Source organism: Pelmatolapia mariae, linkage group LG18 (assembly GCF_036321145.2).
Source record: "Pelmatolapia mariae isolate MD_Pm_ZW linkage group LG18, Pm_UMD_F_2, whole genome shotgun sequence".
In the NCBI taxonomy this organism is placed as follows: Eukaryota; Metazoa; Chordata; class Actinopteri; order Cichliformes; family Cichlidae; genus Pelmatolapia; species Pelmatolapia mariae.
The window spans coordinates 7306472-7327929 of record NC_086243.1 but is presented as its reverse complement, the minus strand read 5'-3'; the positions used below and the strand labels follow the sequence as shown (position 1 = coordinate 7327929).

The 21458-nt window shown below is 41.7% G+C and overlaps 1 protein-coding gene across 1 annotated transcript; it reads right to left on the bottom strand.

The window, feature by feature from the left end:
* Positions 1 to 845: 845 nt before the first annotated feature.
* Positions 846 to 21233, bottom strand: acin1a (apoptotic chromatin condensation inducer 1a). Its single transcript, XM_063460983.1, has 18 exons — positions 21077 to 21233; positions 19598 to 19663; positions 19305 to 19416; positions 19159 to 19214; positions 16298 to 19048; positions 13790 to 13936; positions 13554 to 13639; positions 7567 to 7624; positions 5074 to 5113; positions 4635 to 4777; positions 4371 to 4514; positions 4038 to 4233; positions 3539 to 3684; positions 3058 to 3165; positions 2842 to 2949; positions 2459 to 2753; positions 2273 to 2373; positions 846 to 2158 (listed from the first exon to the last, which is right to left on the bottom strand). Exons 1-18 carry the CDS (start codon positions 21212 to 21214, stop codon positions 1829 to 1831), a joined length of 5025 nt encoding a protein of 1674 aa, XP_063317053.1. The 5' UTR covers positions 21215 to 21233; the 3' UTR covers positions 846 to 1828.
* Positions 21234 to 21458: the final 225 nt, after the last annotated feature.

The following is a 21458-nucleotide window of genomic DNA, read 5'->3' as shown; positions in this document are numbered from 1 at the left end:
AAACACATGCATGTTAGGTTAAGTGGAGATTCCAAAAATTGACAAGGATGATCTGTAAACGGTTTAGAAGTTGCTGTGTGAATGGATGGTTAAATATCCAACCTGCAGTCATAAGTGCTTTGAGTGCTCAGTGAGACTATTTAAGTGCCACGTAAATAAAATGTCATTATACTGAACTATAAACTACTATATACTGAACTGTTTGATGTTTATGAGCTTTCTTCTGTGAGAGAGGGTGGAATTTGAAAAGTGAAATGTCATCATTACAGATGAAACTCTTTGTCAATCCAGCTTTGCTGCCCCAGTTAGAACTTTGCTCTTGGTCTGCCAGAGATGCCAGCTCAAGCGATTTGCTGGTCCTCGCAGAGTCCAGCCACACTGAGTTGTATCAGGGCAAAAAAATGTTATGCTCAGCGACCATAAGGCTGTAATTACATAGGAGCAGTGCTGAGCTCTGCAGGATAAACGTCAAGACCAGAGAGATGGCACAAAGCAACTGAAGAGGGGAAATGTGGACACATTTACAATAAAGACAGAAAGAAAGTCAGGGCAACACAAAGACAGATAGTAAAGTGAGTAAACTGTAACAACTAAGAAGGCAGGTAAAAGTTAATAATCTGAGTCACCCAATAGCATTACATCATTCTCATTTCCAAAGTGATACATGAGTTGAGCCACAGCATGGTGTGACTGACACCTTGTGGATTCCAAGGATAACTGCTGAAGTCACATATTCCTAGTATTGCATCTCTCTACAGTACTTTTAACTGTTATCACAGAGAAACAAAACTGACTTCAAACTCAATCAGCATGGAGAACGGAAAGAAACGTCACAGTCATTTCAAACTTCAATTTTTATTATTTGTACATTCACCACTGATAGGCGTACTCAAGAAGAAATTAAAAAAACAAAACAAAAAAAAAACAAACCAAAAAAACAAATCTTTGTACTAAATGATAAAGATAGAAAAAAATTAAAACCATTGGTGAGAAAACTCATAATGCAACCTCCCCTCTCAGGCCTGTACTGACTCTACAGGGTCAGAGTACTGGAGGAAGAGGAAGAAAGGGAGAAGAGGAGAATCAATAAGGACATGAACATAATTTGTGTCAGCTGTGACAGATTCTCTCCCACAGAGAATAAACTCATCTCTTAACAGAGACAGAGGAACACTGCATTGCCTTAGTAGTTATTCCACGCTTGTTTAAAAATACCCCAGAGCTGCCTCATTTAAAGACTTGATTTGAAGTAATCTTAAGTCTGTACAAAAAGCCAAACACACCTATTTCAGTATTGTCTGATTTATGCAGTCCTCTCTGCAGAGGACCGAGTCTTCTCTTTAGGCAGGACTGGCAGGAGGAGCCTTGTACTACATGCAGCAACAAAAGGATTCCTCATCCAAATTGTTAAACACAGAGGCGACAACAAGTGACTGCAAATCATAATTGGCACCCACACTATGGGGCAAATGGGGCATGTTGGGCTAAATAATCAAAATTACCCAGTGAGTCAAACAGCTATGCTGTCAAGACAAAAACTGAAGAAAAAGAGGCAAATGTAGAAAGAAAAATATCAAACCTTGACAGTAACGCCACGGACAGCGCTCTGAGAAACAACACTGCAAAAAAAAAAAAATCATGGTCCCCTTAAAGCATAAATGTGTGTAGGTGTAAATGTGCTTTAAAATAAAAAAAGAAGATGACAATTTGAGAGATGGTAGCGACATCGGTTGGTCCTCTGTTGGGTCTTAGTTGTAACAAAGTACATGTAGTGAAAGGCAAATGGAGGAGGGCGGTCTCTAGGACAGTTCCATCAGTTGATTGGCCATTAGCGCCGCCTTTCTCGTGGTTCGCTGCGGCTGCGTGAGCGTCGGCCTCCGCCCGCCCCGCTGCCCCCGGGCCTACGGTAGCCATCCCTGCGTTTGTCGTTCTCCCTCTCCCTTTCCCTCTCTCTCTCCCTCTCCCTGTCTCTATCTCGACCTCTGTCTCTCTCTCTGTCCTTGTCTTTCTCACCCTCACTGCGTTCTGTTGTGCCTCCTCCAGCTTTCACCCTCTCCTTGCGCTCCTCTTCCCTTTTTTTCTCCTCCTCTTCTTGCTCCTTTCGCCGTTTCTCACGTTCTTTTGCCCGTTCTGCTCTGGCAGCTTCCCGCTGGGCAAACTACAATGAAAATGTAAAAAATAAAACTTTAAAACTTTCTGTCAGACAAAGAATAAGATTTATGCGTTAAGCCTGAAAAAACCCCCAAAAGGTATGAAGTGGTTTGTTCGTCACCTGTTCATCTGTAAGTGGAAGCCAGTATATGCAAGGAGCAGCTTTAGTCTTGCGGAACAAGTCATCAAGCAGCTTTGCAGGGGGATCCTCGGCCATTTTCTCTGACAGAGAATACACACAACATTAGACAAGAGAACAGGCCTCTGGCAGCGGACCCGATACACTGACTCTAAATCCATGTCTTACCTTTCTTCTCCTTGCTCTTTCCCCTCTCCTTGCGTCGCCTCTCTCTTGATCGCGACCTTCGAGGACCTCCCTCCTTCTCTTCTCCGTGTTTTCCAAACTCTCTAACCTTGTCGCGATCCCACTCCCGCTCTGCTCGAGCTCGCTCCCTGCGTTCCATTTCACGTTCCCGTTCAGCCCACTGATCTCGCTCAGGAAGGAGAGAAGGCAGGCCCGATGTTCGACCACGGCCGGAGCCAGGACCATGTTCCTCTGCTCCAGGTTTGTCACCTGCACCCAAACCTTTGTGGAAGTCCAACTACAGGGCAGAGACATGTTCAGATAACAGATAGCCAAACATTTAACACTTATGGAGGGGAAAAAAACTCAAACAAAAATATTCTTACTTCATCCTGCTGGCAGAAGTCAACAGTGAGAACTTTTGGGTTGCTCTGTGGCCATTTCACGCCATGAAGAGCTGCTCGTGTGGCGACTGCCTCCTCTACACTTGAATACTAGACACGGAAAGTATAGTGGGGGACCCGTGAGAGAGAGAAAATACTTCCAATGTCTAAAAGCAGTCTGAGCTGCAGATATATAACTCAATGCTTTTAATAACTTACAGTGACATAGCAGTGGGACTTGATTTTGTCAATCCAGAAGCCCTCCTCCACCAGAGTGCCAGTTCTGCTGAGCAGTTCCTTAAGCTGTCCCAGAGTGAATGGCCTCACCTGAACAGTGTCACAGACTCCATTACAACATGAATAAAGTGCGACTACTAACAATTTACACACTGCAAACAAGATAAACACAGTGTAACAATTAAATAAAAACACATGCAATAAGAAGTCAGCAAGATTACAAGAGGAAAAACTGAAACTTTTCCATACAATTTTTTTTTTGACTTAATTGATTTGATTTATTATAAATTAACTGGGTCTATGACAGTAGAAGAAAATATATTGTGTAAGTTTTATACCTCAACAAAAAAAAAAAAATCTAAAATCAACCCCAAAAGAAAGAAAAAAAAAATCCATGTCCTATAGCTCATATTTTAGAAATTTGAGCCCAACATGGGTCTGTTCATGGGTCCTATTCTCTCACCAGGTTGCAGATGTGAACAATAGTGGAGACTTTTCCGCGAGGTGGCGAGGGCTGCTTGGCCGTGCGAACAGGGTCATCAATTGTGATGGAAACACTTGTTTTCTGCTGGCTGATGGAGCGACGGATGAGGGTGTCGCTGGGGGTCACTAGAATGAAAAACGGTGAGCAAAGTGTCTCCATTACATCACTGTCTTTGTAGTTCTTATAATAGAACATATTTTCCTTTTCCAAGGCAAGAGGTCTGTATGTTTGAGTGTCAAATAATTAAACTATTTGAATTGCTACACCCAAGATGGCATGCCAGAAATCAGCACCGACTGAAAAGAGTTGTTTGCATCCCTATAAAGAATTATTCAAGTCTTTCTGTCAGCCTTTCTGTTATGCACCCATTTGGCTTTCTTAAACATAAGGTAATAAGAAAATTAGATTTCAGGAATACATGAATTAATTCTGATGAATTTATTTCTGCAGAGAAGCCATATTACTGTGGATATCTTACCAGTGTTGATTTCTACATCATGGCTGGTATGTGTTGGTGAATGAGTTTCAACAGCTACAGGAATAGAGGTATCCATCTGCTCTTCATGAGCCTTTGTCCTTTCTTGGTCTACCTGTAGATCATCTTCCTCTGCCTCCTCTTGCCTGCTCCTCTTTGCTTCTCTTTGCCCATTCTCCTGGCTTTCTGAATGCACCACCTTAAATACAAGATATCACACCAAGCAATCATCAACTGAGAGATGACCTCAAACAATCTTAAAGAGCACTTTACACTTAATGAAAGTGAAGATACTAGCGTCAGGTTAATCAGTAGTTAAACACTAACAACAGTAACCTGTGTAACTGTGCGTCTAATCTGAAGGTCCTGATCAGAGCGCTCCCTGTCTTCATCATCAGCCCCAGAGAGGACAGCTTCCTCTGGATGCAAGTCAACTACTGCCTCCTGTCCTAGACATGGCCTGATGTCTGGGATCAGAGACTACAGGCAAAGCGTGAGGACACAACATGGTTAAGCTTTCTACGAGACAGTGTTTACAATGCATCTGTGAGAATTACTGTTAACTACAATGTAAAACAAATTATGCTTTGCTGCAAATACCTTGAGTGAGTCAGTGGTGATGCTGATGGAAGGTTTCTTGGCAGTGACAGCTGTGCTGGAGCCCCACCTCCTCTTGCGACCAGCCACTGTCCCAGACTCCTGTTCACCCTCTGCACTGCTGGTGCCCGGGGATGATTTACTGCCTGGGAAGTAATGGAATCAATACAAAGCTCGACGTTTATGCAACACATCAACCGGAAATATATACAGACAATAGTCTTTTGAATGATTACGGAATTATATATTCTGTTGAATAACAAAATTTAAGAATTTTTTAACGCTGCTGTGTTCTCAAACCTTAGCGTATCAATGCTGCACCTCCCATATCAAAAATATTTGTAAAATAGATTAATACAAATATGAGGAGAAAAAGCCACAATATCAACATGAATGATCAAATGTTGGTAAAGAATGGAACAAGGTGAAAGGTTGTACTCACTGCTAAGAGAGATCTTACGAGCTGAGAAGGCCTTTGATTTCTGAAACACAAGAAGATAGAAACAACCCGACATACATGGGAGAGGTGAGACGCCGACACCATGGAATGAGACAAATGGTCAAGTTGGAGAAAATGTGGAATAAAAACAAGAAGCGGGTAAAGAGCAACTGAGAACAACACCTCGCCTTAAAACTCGTTGTCTATTGATGGCAAGCTATGTTGCGTTTGTAATAAAGTTTATGATGTGTTCTAACTTTTTATGCTCTACACCTGTAGATTTTTGAAAACATTGCTTACTTTTAAAGATTGAACTTCTTTAGCTGGTTTTCTCAAAAAACAAACAAAACAAAAACAAAACAAAAACAAGGACCTAGTGGAAACTGTAATGTTTCAATTTAAGCACTAAAATGTTTTATTTTTTAAATGTTTGTAGACAAACTCCAACTAGTTCAACAAAACTAATATTTAACTACTTTAGTCAGCTATAAGTAAACTAAGACACAAGATCACCAAATAGGGGTTTAGAAATATTTTTGTTAAACTGCAGGAGGCACAATTAAAAATCCAAAGCTCATTCTCCACCAGTGATTAAAAAGAATATAAATTAATATTAAACACATTCAGAATAAGCTATGAAATACAGCACTGAGTAAACATCTACTTATTCCCTGACACCTGATCCTTACTGTTTTGCATATGGCCCAATCACGACTGCATGTACTGTATTTAGGGAACAAGGGTCCAATCAATGGTGGCTGGATGAAAATCTGAAATCTTGCTGGCTGGTAGGTTGGGCTCAATAGTTCATTTGGGTTTGGGCTTTGAAATGTTCTTGGCCAAAGCAGTCATCTTCAGATGTTAGTCCTTTTAAAGATGTGGCAGACTTTTATACTGGCAGAAGAGAGTGATCAGTCCACTTAAATTGAGACCAGATAATGAATGCTGTCAACAGTCACTGTGCAACAACTCCATAAGTTTGACTTAAAAGTTCTGCTGTATTTAAGAAGCAGTCACAAAGTAGCAAAACTCTGGCGAAAGCTGTTTAAAAGGGACCCAAATGGCAAGTCCTTTTTCAGGAGAAAACATTCCCAGCCTCTTGCAGTCCAGATATTTGCTTTAAACTATCTGAAAAAGTGTCCAAGCAGCATACACAAAAAATCCAAATGTCCTTCATACCATTCTCCAGGTCATAATCCACAATGCCCACTTTCTTTGATCGTTATGAGATAAAAAAAAAAAATGACTTTGACAATAATTTAAAAAAAAAAAAAAAACTTCTTTAAACTTGTTCACAGCAGCCTTGAACTTGGCTTAAGTGAGCAAGCTTCTTTCCTCATGCTCTCGCTGTAGACTTTAAGGGTGTGGGGCTAGATTGGTAAAAATCAGGCTGCAAGATGTGGGCAACATTGACTAGCCAACCCTCGTTTTAAAACTTCTGGTCCAATTAATAGTTTCTGTCAGCCATATCGGTGAAAATGAGGCAGACTTTGTTGCCAGGGGTGTCCCTCTGTAGTGCAGACTTGGGGGCTTATCTGTGGTCAACTCTGGATTCTTGGGGACAGTGGAACAGGTGCAGCAGTAGCAGTAGTGCCAGAGGTAGTATGCAGGTACCAATAGGGGCAATGGAAGAAGCATGAGCACCTTTATAACAAAGGAATCATTTGGGGTTTAAACATCAGCCACAGTGAGAAAACACCCTTGCTGTTTGTTCAGTATCCAACGTTAACATACTACCAAGTTTGAAAATGGCCCATTAAACCTTCTAATGACCCTTTCTTGTTGTTTAAAAACAAAACAAAAATCTAAATACTTACAGTAAAATGTAACATGTTTAAAAACTAGGAATAATTCAAAAAGTGCACTAAAAAAATCGAACTATTATGGATGCCTGTGACTAATTGACTAGACGTTTAAACACTGCTGCCAGTTAAATGTATTATTATATTATTACTATACAACAGCAGTTGCCATTTCAAAGATGCTGCTGGCCACTCATGTTGCCTGCAGCGCTGACACCAGCTATGCCTCCGTCTCTCTACCTATCTCTGTGGAGGAAAGTAACGAGCGAGGGGGGAAAGTAAACAGATGACAGCCGAGACAGCGAACCATCGCTGTTCTTCAGCACTGTTTAAAAATAAATAAATATTGTTGTGTCAGAATAAACTGGAACTAAACCCACGAGTAATCACACTGCACTGTGGTGCAGGACATATTGTTACAGTTCATACTATAGTTCATATAGTTCCACAAACACACATGCAATACTTTTTGGGCCAATGTTGAAATTTGTCAATTAATTTGTGTCCAGTTTTTAATATAGTCAGAGTTTTCTGTCTTTTTAAGTAGATGAATAGCTAAGTTTTCTCTCTTGTTTAAACAACTAGTAAATTAGTCACGAGGAACATCCCTAAAAAACTGCATCTCCCCTGCAAAGTACTTAGTTAATGAAAGCCTTCAGAACTGAAATGATTTGGGATTCTCCAGGTGCCTTACCTCCTCACTGGTTTCTTGAAATTTCTCTGGATCTGCCATGGTAGTCTCCTTCATCTGCCTGCATATTGTTAAAAATAAATACACATCAAAGAAAAGAGGTAAAAGAAAGAAAAGATCATCAGTATGAAGAAAGAAAACTTGCTCATAAGATATTAAAAATATTATAAACATTAAATTAATAGCTTAACACAAGCAATCAAAACACTATGTAAATGTTTAACAAAAACAAAACATGTCAAATCTAAAGTATTAAAAATATTCCTAGCAATAGGAAAAAATAAGCTGTGTGAACAAAAGGATTAAAATAAGAAACTTAATTGATTCCTAAATTAAAACTGATTTAAAATGGATATGCCTTTGTAAATATTGCCATTAGCTGGGCAGTGCATGCAAAATTAATACTTTAGTCCTTTAAATGTCATTACACTGCAATCATAATTCAAAAAATCCACGTTTTCTCAAACACGTGTCAAGGAACCACAACACAGCATAAAAACGCGTTAAAATCTCAGCAAGTGGACCCATTCCAATGTAATGCACAAACAGCAACCAGCAAATGCTAAAATTACTGCGCCTTCACCGCATCACACGTTGGTGACAACATCAAATGCGCTGCTATCGTCCCCCTCAGGGTTAAAGAACTGAGCCGAGGCGAGAAAAATAAAACAGAAATTAAACGCAGTTACCACACTCCTTATTTAGCCAAGCTGCGCCCGTCCAGATCCGACAAGCACTACAGCTACACGGTACCTGACGAATGAGCGTGCGCCTCACGTCGTCACACCATCCTCGTGAAAGCACACGCGAACAAGTCCACTCATTGCGACTGAAATCAACTTGGGGAACTTCACACCACGGAGACCACGCCGTGCTCGCTCCACACGCAGCACACAGACTGCGACTGCCGTTAAAACGACTGCGTCGCAACGAACCGCTTCTCTTCCCTCCCTGCTGTCTTCCTCTCTCCGAACACTACTCCTCTGTGAATACGTCCATGACCGCAGCGGCTGTCAACCGAAACCTGCAGCGGACAAAGTGTCGCCTGCTGTCTAGCTGAGCCGCGGTGTGGAGAGCCAAAGGCCGGCAAAGGCTGCTAAACCCGCCGACTGAGCACAGCCATGTTGCAACGAATAAAGAAAAAAAAGATCTTGTATTAAAAAAAAGAAAAAGGACCCACATCTTTTCTAGCACGCCGGATTTAAGGTAGTCTCATCAATCGCCTGATGGGAAATTCAATGCCCAGCCTTTTTTCTTACACCGTTTTTATCAGGTCTTCATTATAATGACATCATGGAAGCGTTAAAGTGAACACATCAGTATGTCATTACACAAAACAATGTGGCTTTTTTCACGCGCTTTTCCCACAATATGTAAATAGCGATGTACAAAATAATAACTCCACTCTTACCATTGAGTTGTTGTTTTTTTTAAGTTGAAATATTTATGAAATAATGAGATTAAAAAAAAAGAAGAAATAAAAAGCTTTCGGTCATTTCACTAGCTTTGCGCCTAAAGGATAGTTTAAGCACAATAATGCTACAATATATTTTGTGGGAGAAACAACCTGACATCTTACTATGATGATCGTAGGCCTCTCTTTTACACTGATCATCCATCTTGATGAAGCTTACAATAAAAACTGCCTAGAGTATTAGAATTAACATCTTACTTACTTCTTACTTAATTTAGTAATTACATTATAGTTACAATTATGTCGTTATTATGTTAAAAATATTCTTTAGTTATCTGCATGCTGCAATAGAAAGAAAAATGCATATCTGTAAATAAGAGTTAATCAAAGACTGATGCTAATAAGTAAGTGATTATGCATAATCTGTAAATGGAAAAGGTTTGGAACCACCAGATCTCTTCCTAGAGCTGGCCACCCAGCCGATCTGAGCAATTAGGGTAGAAGGGTCTTAGTCAGGAAGGTGACCAAGAACCCGATGGTCACTCTGACAGAGCTCCAGTGTTGCCCTGTTGAGAGAGGAGAACTTTCCAGTAGGAAACCCATTTCTGCACCACTCCAGCAATTAGACAGAAGCCACTCCTCAGTAAAAGGCACATAACGGCCCACCTAGAGTTTGTCAAAAGGCACCCGAAGGACTCTCAGACCACGAGAAACAAAATTCTGTGGTCTGATGAAAAAAATGCCAAGCCTCTTGTGTGTGGAGGAAACCAAGTACGACTCATCAACTGGCCACTGCCATCCCTACAGTGAAGCATGGTGGTGACAACATCATGCTGTGGGTATGTTTTTTGGCATCTGGGACCTTGTCAGGGTCAAGGAAATGATGAACGCAGCAATGCACAAAGACATCCTTCATAACCTGCTCCAGAGCATTCTGTACATCTGATTAATCTTCAGATTCATCACATTCCACCATCATCCCGGTGCCCAAGAACAGCAAACCCTCATCCCGGAACGATTACAGGCCAGTTGCGCTGACCTCGGTAGTAATGAAGGTGTTTGAGAGGCTGCTGAAGAACATCATCTCCTCCTCCATCCCAGACACCACAGATCCGCTCCAGTTCGCCTACCGACCCAACAGATCCACTGAGGACGCCATCGCCCACGTCCTGCACACCACCCTCAGCCACGTGGACAAGAAACAGGGTAACTATGTGAGAATGCTGTTTGTTGATTACAGTTCAGCGTTTAACACAATAGTGCCCAGCAGACTGTTCACAAAGCTGAGGGATCTGGGACTCAACAGTCGTCTGTGTGCGTGGGTGTTGGACTTCCTCACTGGCAGAACTCAGGTGGTGAGGGTGGGTAGGTGTGTCTCCAACAGCATCACCATCAACACAGGAGCACCACAGGGGTGTGTCCTCTCGCCACTGCTCTACTGCCTCTACACTTCAGACTGTGTGGCCACCCACGGCTCCAACACCATTGTGAAGTTTGCTGACGACACAGTGGTGTTGGGTGCCATCTCCAACAGCGATGAGGTGGCCTACATGGACGAAGTGAAGAATCTGGCATCATGGTGCCAGGACAACCACCTCCAGCTGAACGTCGGCAAGACCAAGGAGCTGGTGGTGGACTTCAGAAGGAGTCAGCACAGAGACTACAAGCCCATTATCATTAATGGAGCTCCAGTAGAGAGGGTGCAGTCCTTTAAGTATCTTGGCGTCCACATCTCCTCAGACCTGACATGGGCTGCCCACATTCAGGCCCAGACCAAAAAGGCTAGGCAGCGCCTGTATCACCTACGACAACTGAGGAAGTTCAGGGTCTCTCCAAAGATCCTCAGGATCTTCTATACAGGCGCTGTGGAGAGCATCCTCACACAGAACATGACATTGTGGTTTGGAAACAGCTGTGTGAAGGACCAAAAAGCTCTCCAGAGAGTGATCCGTAAAGCAGAACGCTGCTGCAGGATTGCTCTCCCCCCGCTTCAGGACACCTACACCAGGAGATGCCGGACTAGAGCAACGCAGATACTGAAGGACCCGTCCCATCCTGGCAACAAACTGTTCCAACTTCTACAATCTGGTAGAAGGTTCCGCATCATCCGGGCAAGGACAGAGAGACTCAAGAGGAGCTTCTATCCTCAAGCCATCCGGGCCCTAAACCCCCCCCCCCCCCCCCCCCCCACACACACACACACCCGCCCTCTCACATCATCTATAATTGACTGAGACTCTCCTCCAGACACTCAATTCCTTTAACTTTAAATATGTTTATATTGTCCATTCTGTAAAATAGTCAGATGTCTATTCATATTAATGTACAGAATTCACCTGCTTGCTGCTACTACTGCACATTCACCCAATGTATATACTATATATATATATATATTTATAATGTTATTCCTCTACCCCCCCCCCCCTTTTTTTTTGCACATGTTGAGGAGCGTGTCAGGATACATTTCACTGTGTGTTATACTTGTATAACTATGCATGTGACAAATAAAGAACCTTGAACCTTGATTCATCTTTCAACTGGACAACGACTCCAAGCACACAGCCAAGATAACCACAGATTGGCTTTGTGAAATTCAAATGTCATTGAATGGCCCATCCAGATCCAGACTTGAACCTGATTGTACATCTCTGGAAAGATCTGAAAAACGGCTGTGCACTGACACACCCCACCTAATCTGATAGCGCTTTAGAGGGTCTGCAAAGAAGAATGAGAGAAACTGCCCAAAAATAGGTGCAAGCTTACTTAAAAAAAACTAAACAAAACTTGACGCTATAATTGCTACCAAACGTGCTTAAACAAAATATTGAGCAAAGGCTGTGAATACTTATGTACATGTTAAAAAATGTTATTATTAAATTTGCAAGATTTACAGGCAACCTTTTTTTTTACTTTGTCATAATGGGGTATTGTGTGTAAATGAATTTATTCCATGTTGGAATAAGGCTGCATTCTGACAAAATTGGGAACAAGGACCAAGCATCTAGGTGAAGCACTGTCAGTACTTTCCAGGTGCACTGGATATACACTGATATAATGAAGATCAATGAATAACATGATAAATTCACATACATGCCTGTGTTTTATATACATGAGTGAATCGAACAAAAGCCTCAGACATGGCAGGTTATTACTCGTAATTTTATTAGTAGTTTTGTATGTGGTGAATGTGGTGAATGTGTTGACCTATGTGGAGTTAATCCAGTGTTTTATTACAATTTGTTTTGTTTTTTAAATTTTTTAAACAATTTTTTTTTAAAAATCTGACAAAAACATGTTTCTATCATTTTGTTTTTGTATGTTTTTTTGTAATAAGAAGAGACATAAAAGTGAGTTGCTCATTTATTGAAATATCTTAAAAGGTCCTTAAGAAGAAGGTAAAACAAAAGGGTAAAGAAAGCACTGGAATGTGAAAAAGGTTTCCTACCCAATGTTGCTCATCTATCATATTGTTTTTCTACGATGCTTTTCATTTGTATTTGTGGATTTTGGGACAAACTGTGTCACTTGACACTTTTGACATACAAAATCAGGCAGCAATTTCCACTACAGACTCAAGTCTGATTTTACTCCAGTGCCACCGGAGGGGCTGAAGATCAAGGCTATTCACAACTTTGGTTTTGTCCCTAGTTTAGATTTAAGAACCTTAAATGACATAATAGATCATAGGAGATGAAACTTCTTTGCCATTGTTATCCATTGTTTGTTTTTTCAGAAAGTGGAAAACCTCTCCACAGCAATGTAATCAATTCATGTTTCAAGAAATGTTTATTTTGACTGTATTGACAATTAAGGAACTATCAGTCCAAATTTTTCCAGTTCTGAGAATTATAATACCATCACTTCAGGTACAGAGTACATCATACATAAAATAAATACAACTGCTATATTTATTTATAAATAAAACGATAAATGGCTTCAGGACCAAAATACATTTTTTAAATTTTACATTTGTTATTCACCTAATTAGCTGCACTAGTCTCATTTCAGCTTACTGTGAGCATCAGCCTGCCGGCTACGGCTGTCATTTACTGTCCCACTAGCTTCTTCTTTCCCTGCTCTTTACTCTAAGTGCATCTACTGTCACACGGGCACATGTGGAATAGAGCTGAAGAGACTGGTGAAATGAAAACTATTAATCTAGCTGACAACAACACTTTCTGTAAAAATAGAATATAAAGTAAAAATAAAATATATCTTTCCAACCAGTTTTAAACTGAATATAAAGAGGGGGAGGGGAGGGAGAGAGACCCCCTAAACAACTGAGCCTTTGCTGTAGCTCTTCAATTAGCAGCGAGTGCATTAGTGTTTGGTGTGTTGTGTGGTATACAGAGCAACAAAGCTAATTTGAACAGACTGGCCCACCGTCCACCTAACAGGGCCAAACTGGCAAATTCCCACTCATGATGCAGCAGAGGTCAAATAGTTACTGAGCACTGTTAACAGCCTCTATACTTACATGTTAATAAGAGCACAGATACACTGATCCCAGTGACTAAATCTGACATACACACAAATTATAAGATATGTTTCAGAAAACTGGGACTGAAAACCAGACCTTTGTTTGTCCTTTTCCTCCTCTTCCTCACTGTCTGTTCTCTTCCCATGTTTTTCTTCTCCAGTCGGTGCTTCGGTAAACTGTGCCTGGGAATTTTAAAGGGCAGGGAATAAGATGAAGAGCAGACAGTGTGGTTCATTTATGGCAAATCTATTTTATTATCAAAGACCTGCCCATTCTGACACAGATATTGTGACAAGGTGAATCTTCTGGGGAACTTATTCTAAGCAACTTACCACGTTGTGACTGTCTCCATCTGCAGTTGTGTTACCCTTCTCTACAGACGTCTCTCTTTTGCAGGGAGAGGTTTTTGAGGATTTCTTTAAATCCTCATGCTGAGCCGCCACGTGCTGTGTTGAGGAATCTCTTTTAGAAGTCTCCTCCTTTAAGAAAAAAAAGAGAGCAGTTCAATATTTTATTTTATTTTTTTTGCATTGGAGCGAAAATATATAAAGTCTACTTTGAATTTATTTTTACAAAATAGGCACGGTAAGTTTTAAAAAAAATAAACATTTTCAGTTTAAATAATATGATTTATAATAATATGATTATTCAGAAATGGTAAATGGCAATTAATCTTTTTATTTTATTCATTAAAAAAATCAATGGAAACAATAAATGACAACCTTTATTGCTAGCTGCTTTTGTCTGCTCCTTTATTCAGCACGGGTCACAGGATATAGCTCTGTATATATTTGATTTAGCAAAATCTCTCTGGAAGCCCTTTTCCAAGGAGCTCTGCACCTACTTATGCTAACCACTATGCTAAGGGCTAGTCATGCAAGTACTCACAGTTACATTTACAGCTTTATTAATACGTGGCAGTATAAAGAGATGGACACCATTCCACCTGCTTTCCTCAGTGGCTGTTAATCCTTTTAATGTATTAATAATTAATTATTAGGAAAAAAAATATTCCACCATGTGTGCACAACTAAAATCTTTTTGATTTATTGTTTCATATTTTTTTTAAAAAAAGAAGCAAAAATTTTGGCTTTATCAGACTTAGCAGAATTGAGGACTATATAGCAAAACAGCCAAGGAAATAGCTTGATTCTGAAACTCTGTCCTTGATAAAGGCTGTTATCCCCCCTAAAAACACAGGAAAAAACTGTCAACTTCATGAAAGGATGTTTATGATATTTTCACAATCTACAGAAGACCACCATACGACACAAACTGAAAAAAAAAGAGAGAAATGAGGGGTCCCAGTGATCTACAGAACAGGGCATCTGAGTCGCTGGTTTGTTAAACAAAATTAGCAGCGCCTCTAAAAAGAGCCACCCGCAGAACCACCCCCACCCCCAGTCTCAACATCAATGAAATCCAAGATGCTGATCATTACTAGAGTTGGTAAGTAAAGCTACATCTGAGAGCGGCCAATAAAAGGAAAAGATTAAGATGGCAAGCACAGCTACTGAAGAATTACAAAATAAGAAAAGCTTTTGAACATAAAGTTTGAGTGACTGGGTAGAAAAAGAAAGAACATGTGTAAAAGAACCTGAAGGGGTGTTTGATGCCACCTGTCATGACGGATGAAACGGATGAATTTGGGTGCTCTGGCATTGGTAAAATAAGAGATTTGCACAGGATGAAATAGTTGTAGAACAAGGACAGCCATCACTCCATTTTTGCAAAACTGTGTGAGCCATTGCCTTTGTTTGGAGCCAATTGCTTGACAGGACAATGACCCAAGACACAGCTCCAAACTATAGAAAACTATTAGAGAAGAAGCAGTAAGCTACTATTCACAACGGAGTGGTTAGCATTCTCCAGGTATCTTAACTGTACTGAGCAGGTGAGAGAGTAGTTTAACTGTTAAGACACTGATCCACGTTAATGGTGATGTTTCAGATAACATTGAGTGAAAGTTACCCCAGCAAATAGACAACTAGACTACTAAATGGGTGCGAGGATGTGACTGATGCAAATGGAAGTTCTCTTTGATGAGGAAAAAAAACAATACTACACCAAATAAAAATTGGTTACTAGCCTAGTCAACAACAGAGTCTTCTTATTTACCTTGCAACTCACATGATGATTAAACATTGATAAAATTAGTAGAGAGATACAAATGTTTTCATCTGACTTGTGCTATTTATGCATCAAGCACAACTTTGCATTTAGCCCCACAGGTATTAAGCTAAGGAACTATAGCCAACAGCGTCTTAAACACACACCAGACAGTTTTAACAGATAAAAAAAAATTAAATTAAAAAATTGTACCCACTCGCTTGTATTCAGAGATACTGCCAGAAAACACCTGCCGTGAGCAGAGACTAATACCACTCTGCTGAGAGCCCACTACACCCAATGAATACAGATTCCCTTAAAAGTAAAGTAGCCTTCTTTTTAAATGATTAAAAAAAAATTTAGCATAAAGAATTCAGCAGACTGTGGAGAAATGCAATCTGAGCAACAATATGATTTAAGATTAATAAACTGGTATATTATACAACTTTATAGTCACAAGTGTGACACAAATAAATAGTCAAACATCTATACCATTGCCAAATCATGATTAATGACTGCAAATGTGTATGGTGCCATTGTTCAAGCTCTATGTAAATTCAGAATATGTCCAACTGCTGGAAACAACAACATAGGTGGATGTTATACCTTGATTATTAAGGTGATGGATATTTATCCAAATATGTTCATTTTGGAACTAATTTAGTTTGGTTTATATAGATTTAATACAACTTTGCATTAATGCCAAAGAGAGACAGATCATTTATTCTTACCTTTGTAACTCTGGAGGTGGAGTTCTTTTTCTCTTGAGAGGACGAGGATGAACCGGATGATTGAGAAGATGAGGACCCAGAGTCCGATTCTGAGGAAGAGGAATCGGATGATGATCTTTGTCTTGTTCGTATCCTTTCCTTCTTTGAATCTCTTCCTCTCTGCTCCGCTCCACTCACTGAGCTTGACAAACCCTTGCTTTCATCAGCTTCTTTTACTTTTTTGATGGACTCCTTGGCAGCCTGTTCAGTCTTTCCTGAAGCTGCCTGTTCTTTATCCTCCAACACTAGCCTTTTGGCTCTTTCTTCTTTGGGACCCATTTCAGTAATAACAGCAGTGTCCTCCTCAGACTGGATCCTCACAGATCCTGGTGGTGCAGCAGCAACCTGCTGATTTGTCCGTAGCTCTGAATCTTCCTGTTTAACTGAGGGCCTATGTCCTTCAGACTGTCCTTTCCCAACAGTGGTGGGAGAAGTGACAGGTGAGGTGCGAGGCTGTGGGCTATCAGAAAATGTACGGGGCCGCTTAATAACCATAGACGTGGATGAGGGTTGTGCTCGGTCCATTACGAACCGGAATTTTTTAAATGATGAGTGTGGTGAAAGAGATGTTGTTGAAATGGTTGCACTACACTCTGCTGCTTGGCCTTCGCTCTGGGGTTCTGGAGCATGGATTTGTTCCCAGACTCCTGCCTCTGCTGACGAGTTTATAGCGGGTCCTGTGGAGAGGGGGTGAGGAGTTGGCAGGGGTGTAAGACCAGCCTCAAGGCCACATTTGGATGGAGAAAGGTGACTCTCACTCTCCTTTTCAGCCACCCCAGTTTTATCTTTCTCCTGCTCCAGCTTCCTCTCCCGCTCCTCCTTTTCTTTCTGCACTGCTTTCTCATTCTCCAGCCTTTCACGTTCAAGAGCTTTTTCCCTTTCTTGCTCCAGAGCTCTCTCCATCTCTTTTCTTGCCCTTTCTAGTTCTTCTTGCTGTAGGGCTCTCTCTCTCTCTAGCTTTTCCTTTCTCTCTTTCTCAATTCTCTCCTGTTCAAGAGCCGCCTGTCTCTCTGCCCTCTCTTTTTCCACCCTCTCTCGTTCCAAGGCCTTTTCCCTCTCTATCCTCTCTCGCTCTAAAGCTTTCTCTCTTTCAAGTCGTTCTCTTTCTCTTCGCTCTAACTCCAAGGCCTTCTCCCTCTCCAGCCTTTCTAGCTCTAAAGCTTTTTCTCTTTCTCTTCTCTCCAACTCCAAGGCCTTCTCCCTCTCCAACCTTTCTAGCTCTAGAGCCTTTTCTCTCTCGATCCTCTCTTGCTCTAAGACTTTTTCCCTCTCAATTCTCTCTTGCTCTAAGGCTTTTTCACGTTCTATCCTCTCCTGCTCCAAAGCCTTTTCCTTCTCTAACCTTTCCCGTTCCAGAGCCTCTTCTCTCTCAATCCTCTCCTTTTCCTGCCTCTCAGCCTCCAGAGCTCTTTCTCTTTCTAGCCTTTCTCGCTCACGCTCCAAAGCTGCTCTCTCCATTTCTTCTCTCTCGCGCTTTTCCCTCTCCTCCCTTTCTCTCTGCAGCCGTTCTTGCTCCAGAAGTTTAAGTCTTTGAAGCTCAGCTTGCCTTTCAAGCTCCGAGGCCCTCATTTGCTCTTCCCTCTCTTTAGCCAAAGCTTGCTCCCTCTCCTGTCTCTCTTTTTCTAGAGCAAGTTCCTTCTCCTTCTGCAAAGCCTTCTCTCTCTCTTCCTTTTCTAAGGCCTGCTGTTGCTCAAACCTCTCTCTCTCCAAAGCTTGCTCTCTTTCTCGCTCCAGTGCTAGGGCTCTCTCTCGCTCTTCTGCCGCGGCACGTTCTTGCCGACGTTTTCTCAGCTTCTCTTGTCTTTCTAGGTCAGACTCCATCTCTCTGACCCTCTCGTCAGGCACAGTGGGCTCAAGCGTACTCACAGGTACGTGAATATGGGCTGAATGTGCTCCTGCAACACCCTGATTGGTGCCTGGCATTATTGGAAATGGTACATGCTCTGCAGTGTTAGAGGTGTGAGTGGTGGCAGATACCAGGCTCTCTGGTGGTCCTCTGCCAGGAAATGATGTAGCTGAGGATGAATTGCTGTCTTGCCTATCACCTTCGCCATCAGTGCCATGCCATCCTGCTCCGGAGAAAGCACCTTCTGACTCCATTTTACGTGCCAGAAGGGTTAGTGGGCCAGGCCTGCGTTCAGCATGTCCACTCCTTTGTGGCTCAGGGCTGCTACTACGGCTACCACTGCTGGAGGAACCAGAGCTGGAAGAACTGGGGGAACGCCTGGCTGGGGGAACATCTGGACTAGGTGGACTCTGTTTAGGGGTGTCAGGCAAAGGGAATGATAATTCTGGTGGAGGGGAAGGAGGCGGTGTTGGCTGGCGGAGTTGAGGTGACAAAAGAGAAGGGATGTGTTGCTGCTGTGGTTGACGGGACGCTGCAGACCTCTCCCTTGTTGTGGGTCCCCTGGCTGGCTCTCTGAAGTTTCTCCTTCGAGCACTGCTGTCCCAGTCGTCATCGTCACCGTCCTCGTCACCATCCTCGCTGTCGTCATCGTCGCTGTCACCTGGGACTTCGCTGGATGCAGAGCCTCTCTCTGGCCTTTGCTCAGCGGCAGGAACACGCATGGGCACAGAGCCAGAAGCAGGTGGACTGGACATGTCAGCCTCCTGATTTCTGTTTGCTTGGCCCTCATTTACCGCACCAAACAATCCCTCTTCACCAGAGGTACCAGCTGGCTTGTGCTGCTCAGGTAATGCTGGTGTGACATCCTGACAAGAACAGAAAGGGAGCACAGATTTATTTATTTTTCCCCTCACACAATTTTAATCAGAAAGTTACTTTTACACGTAACACTTAAGAAGAGAAAGTACAGTCTAACCTGGGCTGGAGGAGGACACGATGTACTATTGTTGACTTCTGCGTGCTCCTCTTGCTCTGTTCACAAAAGAGAAATAAACATAAAAATCACAAGACTTTACAATAACCATTCATAATGTTTACAGTATTTTATTCAACACAACTTGCCATTTGTATCATATGCTTCGCGAGCCTCTCTCTCCAGACGCTGCCTCAGTAGCTCCTGTTGCTTAGCCAGATACTGCTTTATAAAGCTGTTCTGGCTCATTTCCTCACCAATCTAAACACACAGAGAAATTTTGAAATACAATGCAAGATCTCAAGGCTAATAACACATACTTTTTGCAGACATTTATGAGGTTGTGTAAATGCACGTTTTGCCATATATACACAAAAGGCCATCACTTATCAAGACACTTCAGCCTTTTATATGAAACTAAAACTATCTTTGAGATTCACACCTGAGAGTTTGGCTGTAGTCCAATATGAGCTGTGGAGGTCCTCTGCAAGTTCTCCAGCATGAGAGCCTGTTAGTGAGATGAGAGATGTTTTTAAGCAATAAAAGGAGAACACTCTTTCATGGGCAACCTTGTAACTGCACTCTATTCAGTAGTATGTTTTATCACATCCGCTGATATTTCCGCCCTTGACAAAATATAATGAGTCTCTGTGTACTAAATGTAACAAATATCCTTAAGCATCACTGCTCCTCTTTTATAATAATGTTAGACTTGGAGAATTTTATCTTTGATACTTTTTTAGAAAGCCTGCGGTTGTGAGAAACTACAAAACTTGTCGACAAACGAAGGAGGATGATATGCAACAATGTTCCCACGTAAGATGGTAAAGGACATGAGAGTCTGTCAAACAATAATTGACAAGGTTACTCTAAAGCTGTGGTCAAACACCAACCAGTGATCAACTTATCTTAAATTTCATTGATCACCAATGAAACACCTTGTATAAATCTATGCACTATTACTACTACTTTATTCACGATCTATTACTTTGTACGTAGACATAGTTGATCTTTTACATTGCTATTATGTCCATTATAATGTCACTGTCATTATCAGATGCTGGTAGGACGAAACTGTTAATAACCAAATGGCTTTATATGAGCTTTGCAAGTACGTTAGCTGGCAACTACGACTAAAATAATCAACATATTCTGGGTTTTGTGAGAAAAGAGCCACTGTCTGGTGTAATAAAGGTTATATAAACGCAATGCAAACACACAGTAAAGCGTTGATGGCGCAGCTCAGTGAATAAATGCTACCGGGACTACCCAGTAACAAAAAGAAAAGAACGCCCTAGCTCTCTTAATAAGGTTTGACGATCTGTCGCAATGTAAACAAACAAGCTCAAGACCTACGGCAGCTCACGGGCCTGCTGCAGATTTTGAGGGAAACTACTCCTAAAACTAGCCAATGCGTTTACCAACAAAAAAAATGCAAGAACGTTAATTAAAAATTGCGGGCTAGCCGCTAAAAGTTGTCGATCTTCGCAATAACTCTAAGTGGTGAAATGTTAATTTGCTGGACAAACTCACAAGAGCAATGTACACATCGTTAAAAGCAGCATACACAGCAGCAAGCGAGTCGCTAAGGCCACTGATCAACTCATAGCGTTAGCCAGGAGAGCTAACGAGCTAACAGGACAACATCAACCTGAGACACAGTTTAGGATTAGCCGATAAGTTGAGTGAAGTGCCAGTCTTTCCGTAGCTGGAACATTTCTACAGGGCCACAGCACTGCATAACCACAGCGCTGACAAAATAGAGACCTTTACAGCTGGTGAATGAGCTTTAACCTCGATAACTCTACTACGCTCGGCAGTAACGATACTCAGTTGTCGGCCCTCGAGAGAGCATCAGCCCGTCTCTTCGTTAACGTTAGCTTGCAGCGACCGTGGCACCATATATCGCAGTAAAACTCACCCCCTTGAGTCTTTTGATGAGAGTATTCTTCTGGCCGCTCTTCGACAGCCCCCTCTCCTCGAGAGCAGCCTTTAAGTCCGCTACTCGAAGGGACTGGAGCGGTCTCCCGTCCAGCGTAACGTCTTCAAGGTCCGCCATTTTCCGTTCCTCTTGTCAGTTCCCAGCGAGAGCGACGATCAACGCCTTCATCGACGTGACGTCATCGCCGACGACTTCCCCCCCGAAATCAAATATCAAATAAAATAAAACGTTTATAAATATTTTAAATCCCAGACCAAAGCAAAATTACTTTCATAACTGCTATATATGCGCCAAATTTATTAGTTGAAATGGCGTCGTTAAAAATTATGGTATTAATATTTAGATTTTGTATGCGCCACAT

Coding starts and splice junctions, on each gene's coding strand:
- acin1a (XM_063460983.1), bottom strand. CDS start 21,214: ATGGCGGACCTTGAAGACGTTACGCTGGACGGGAGACCGCTCCAGTCC. Junction 4,234..4,370: donor TTAGACGCACAGTTACACAG/GTTACTGTTGTT, acceptor CTTGTATTTAAG/GTGGTGCATTCAGAAAGCCA. Junction 3,166..3,538: donor TTGTTCACATCTGCAACCTG/GTGAGAGAATAG, acceptor GACACTGTTCAG/GTGAGGCCATTCACTCTGGG.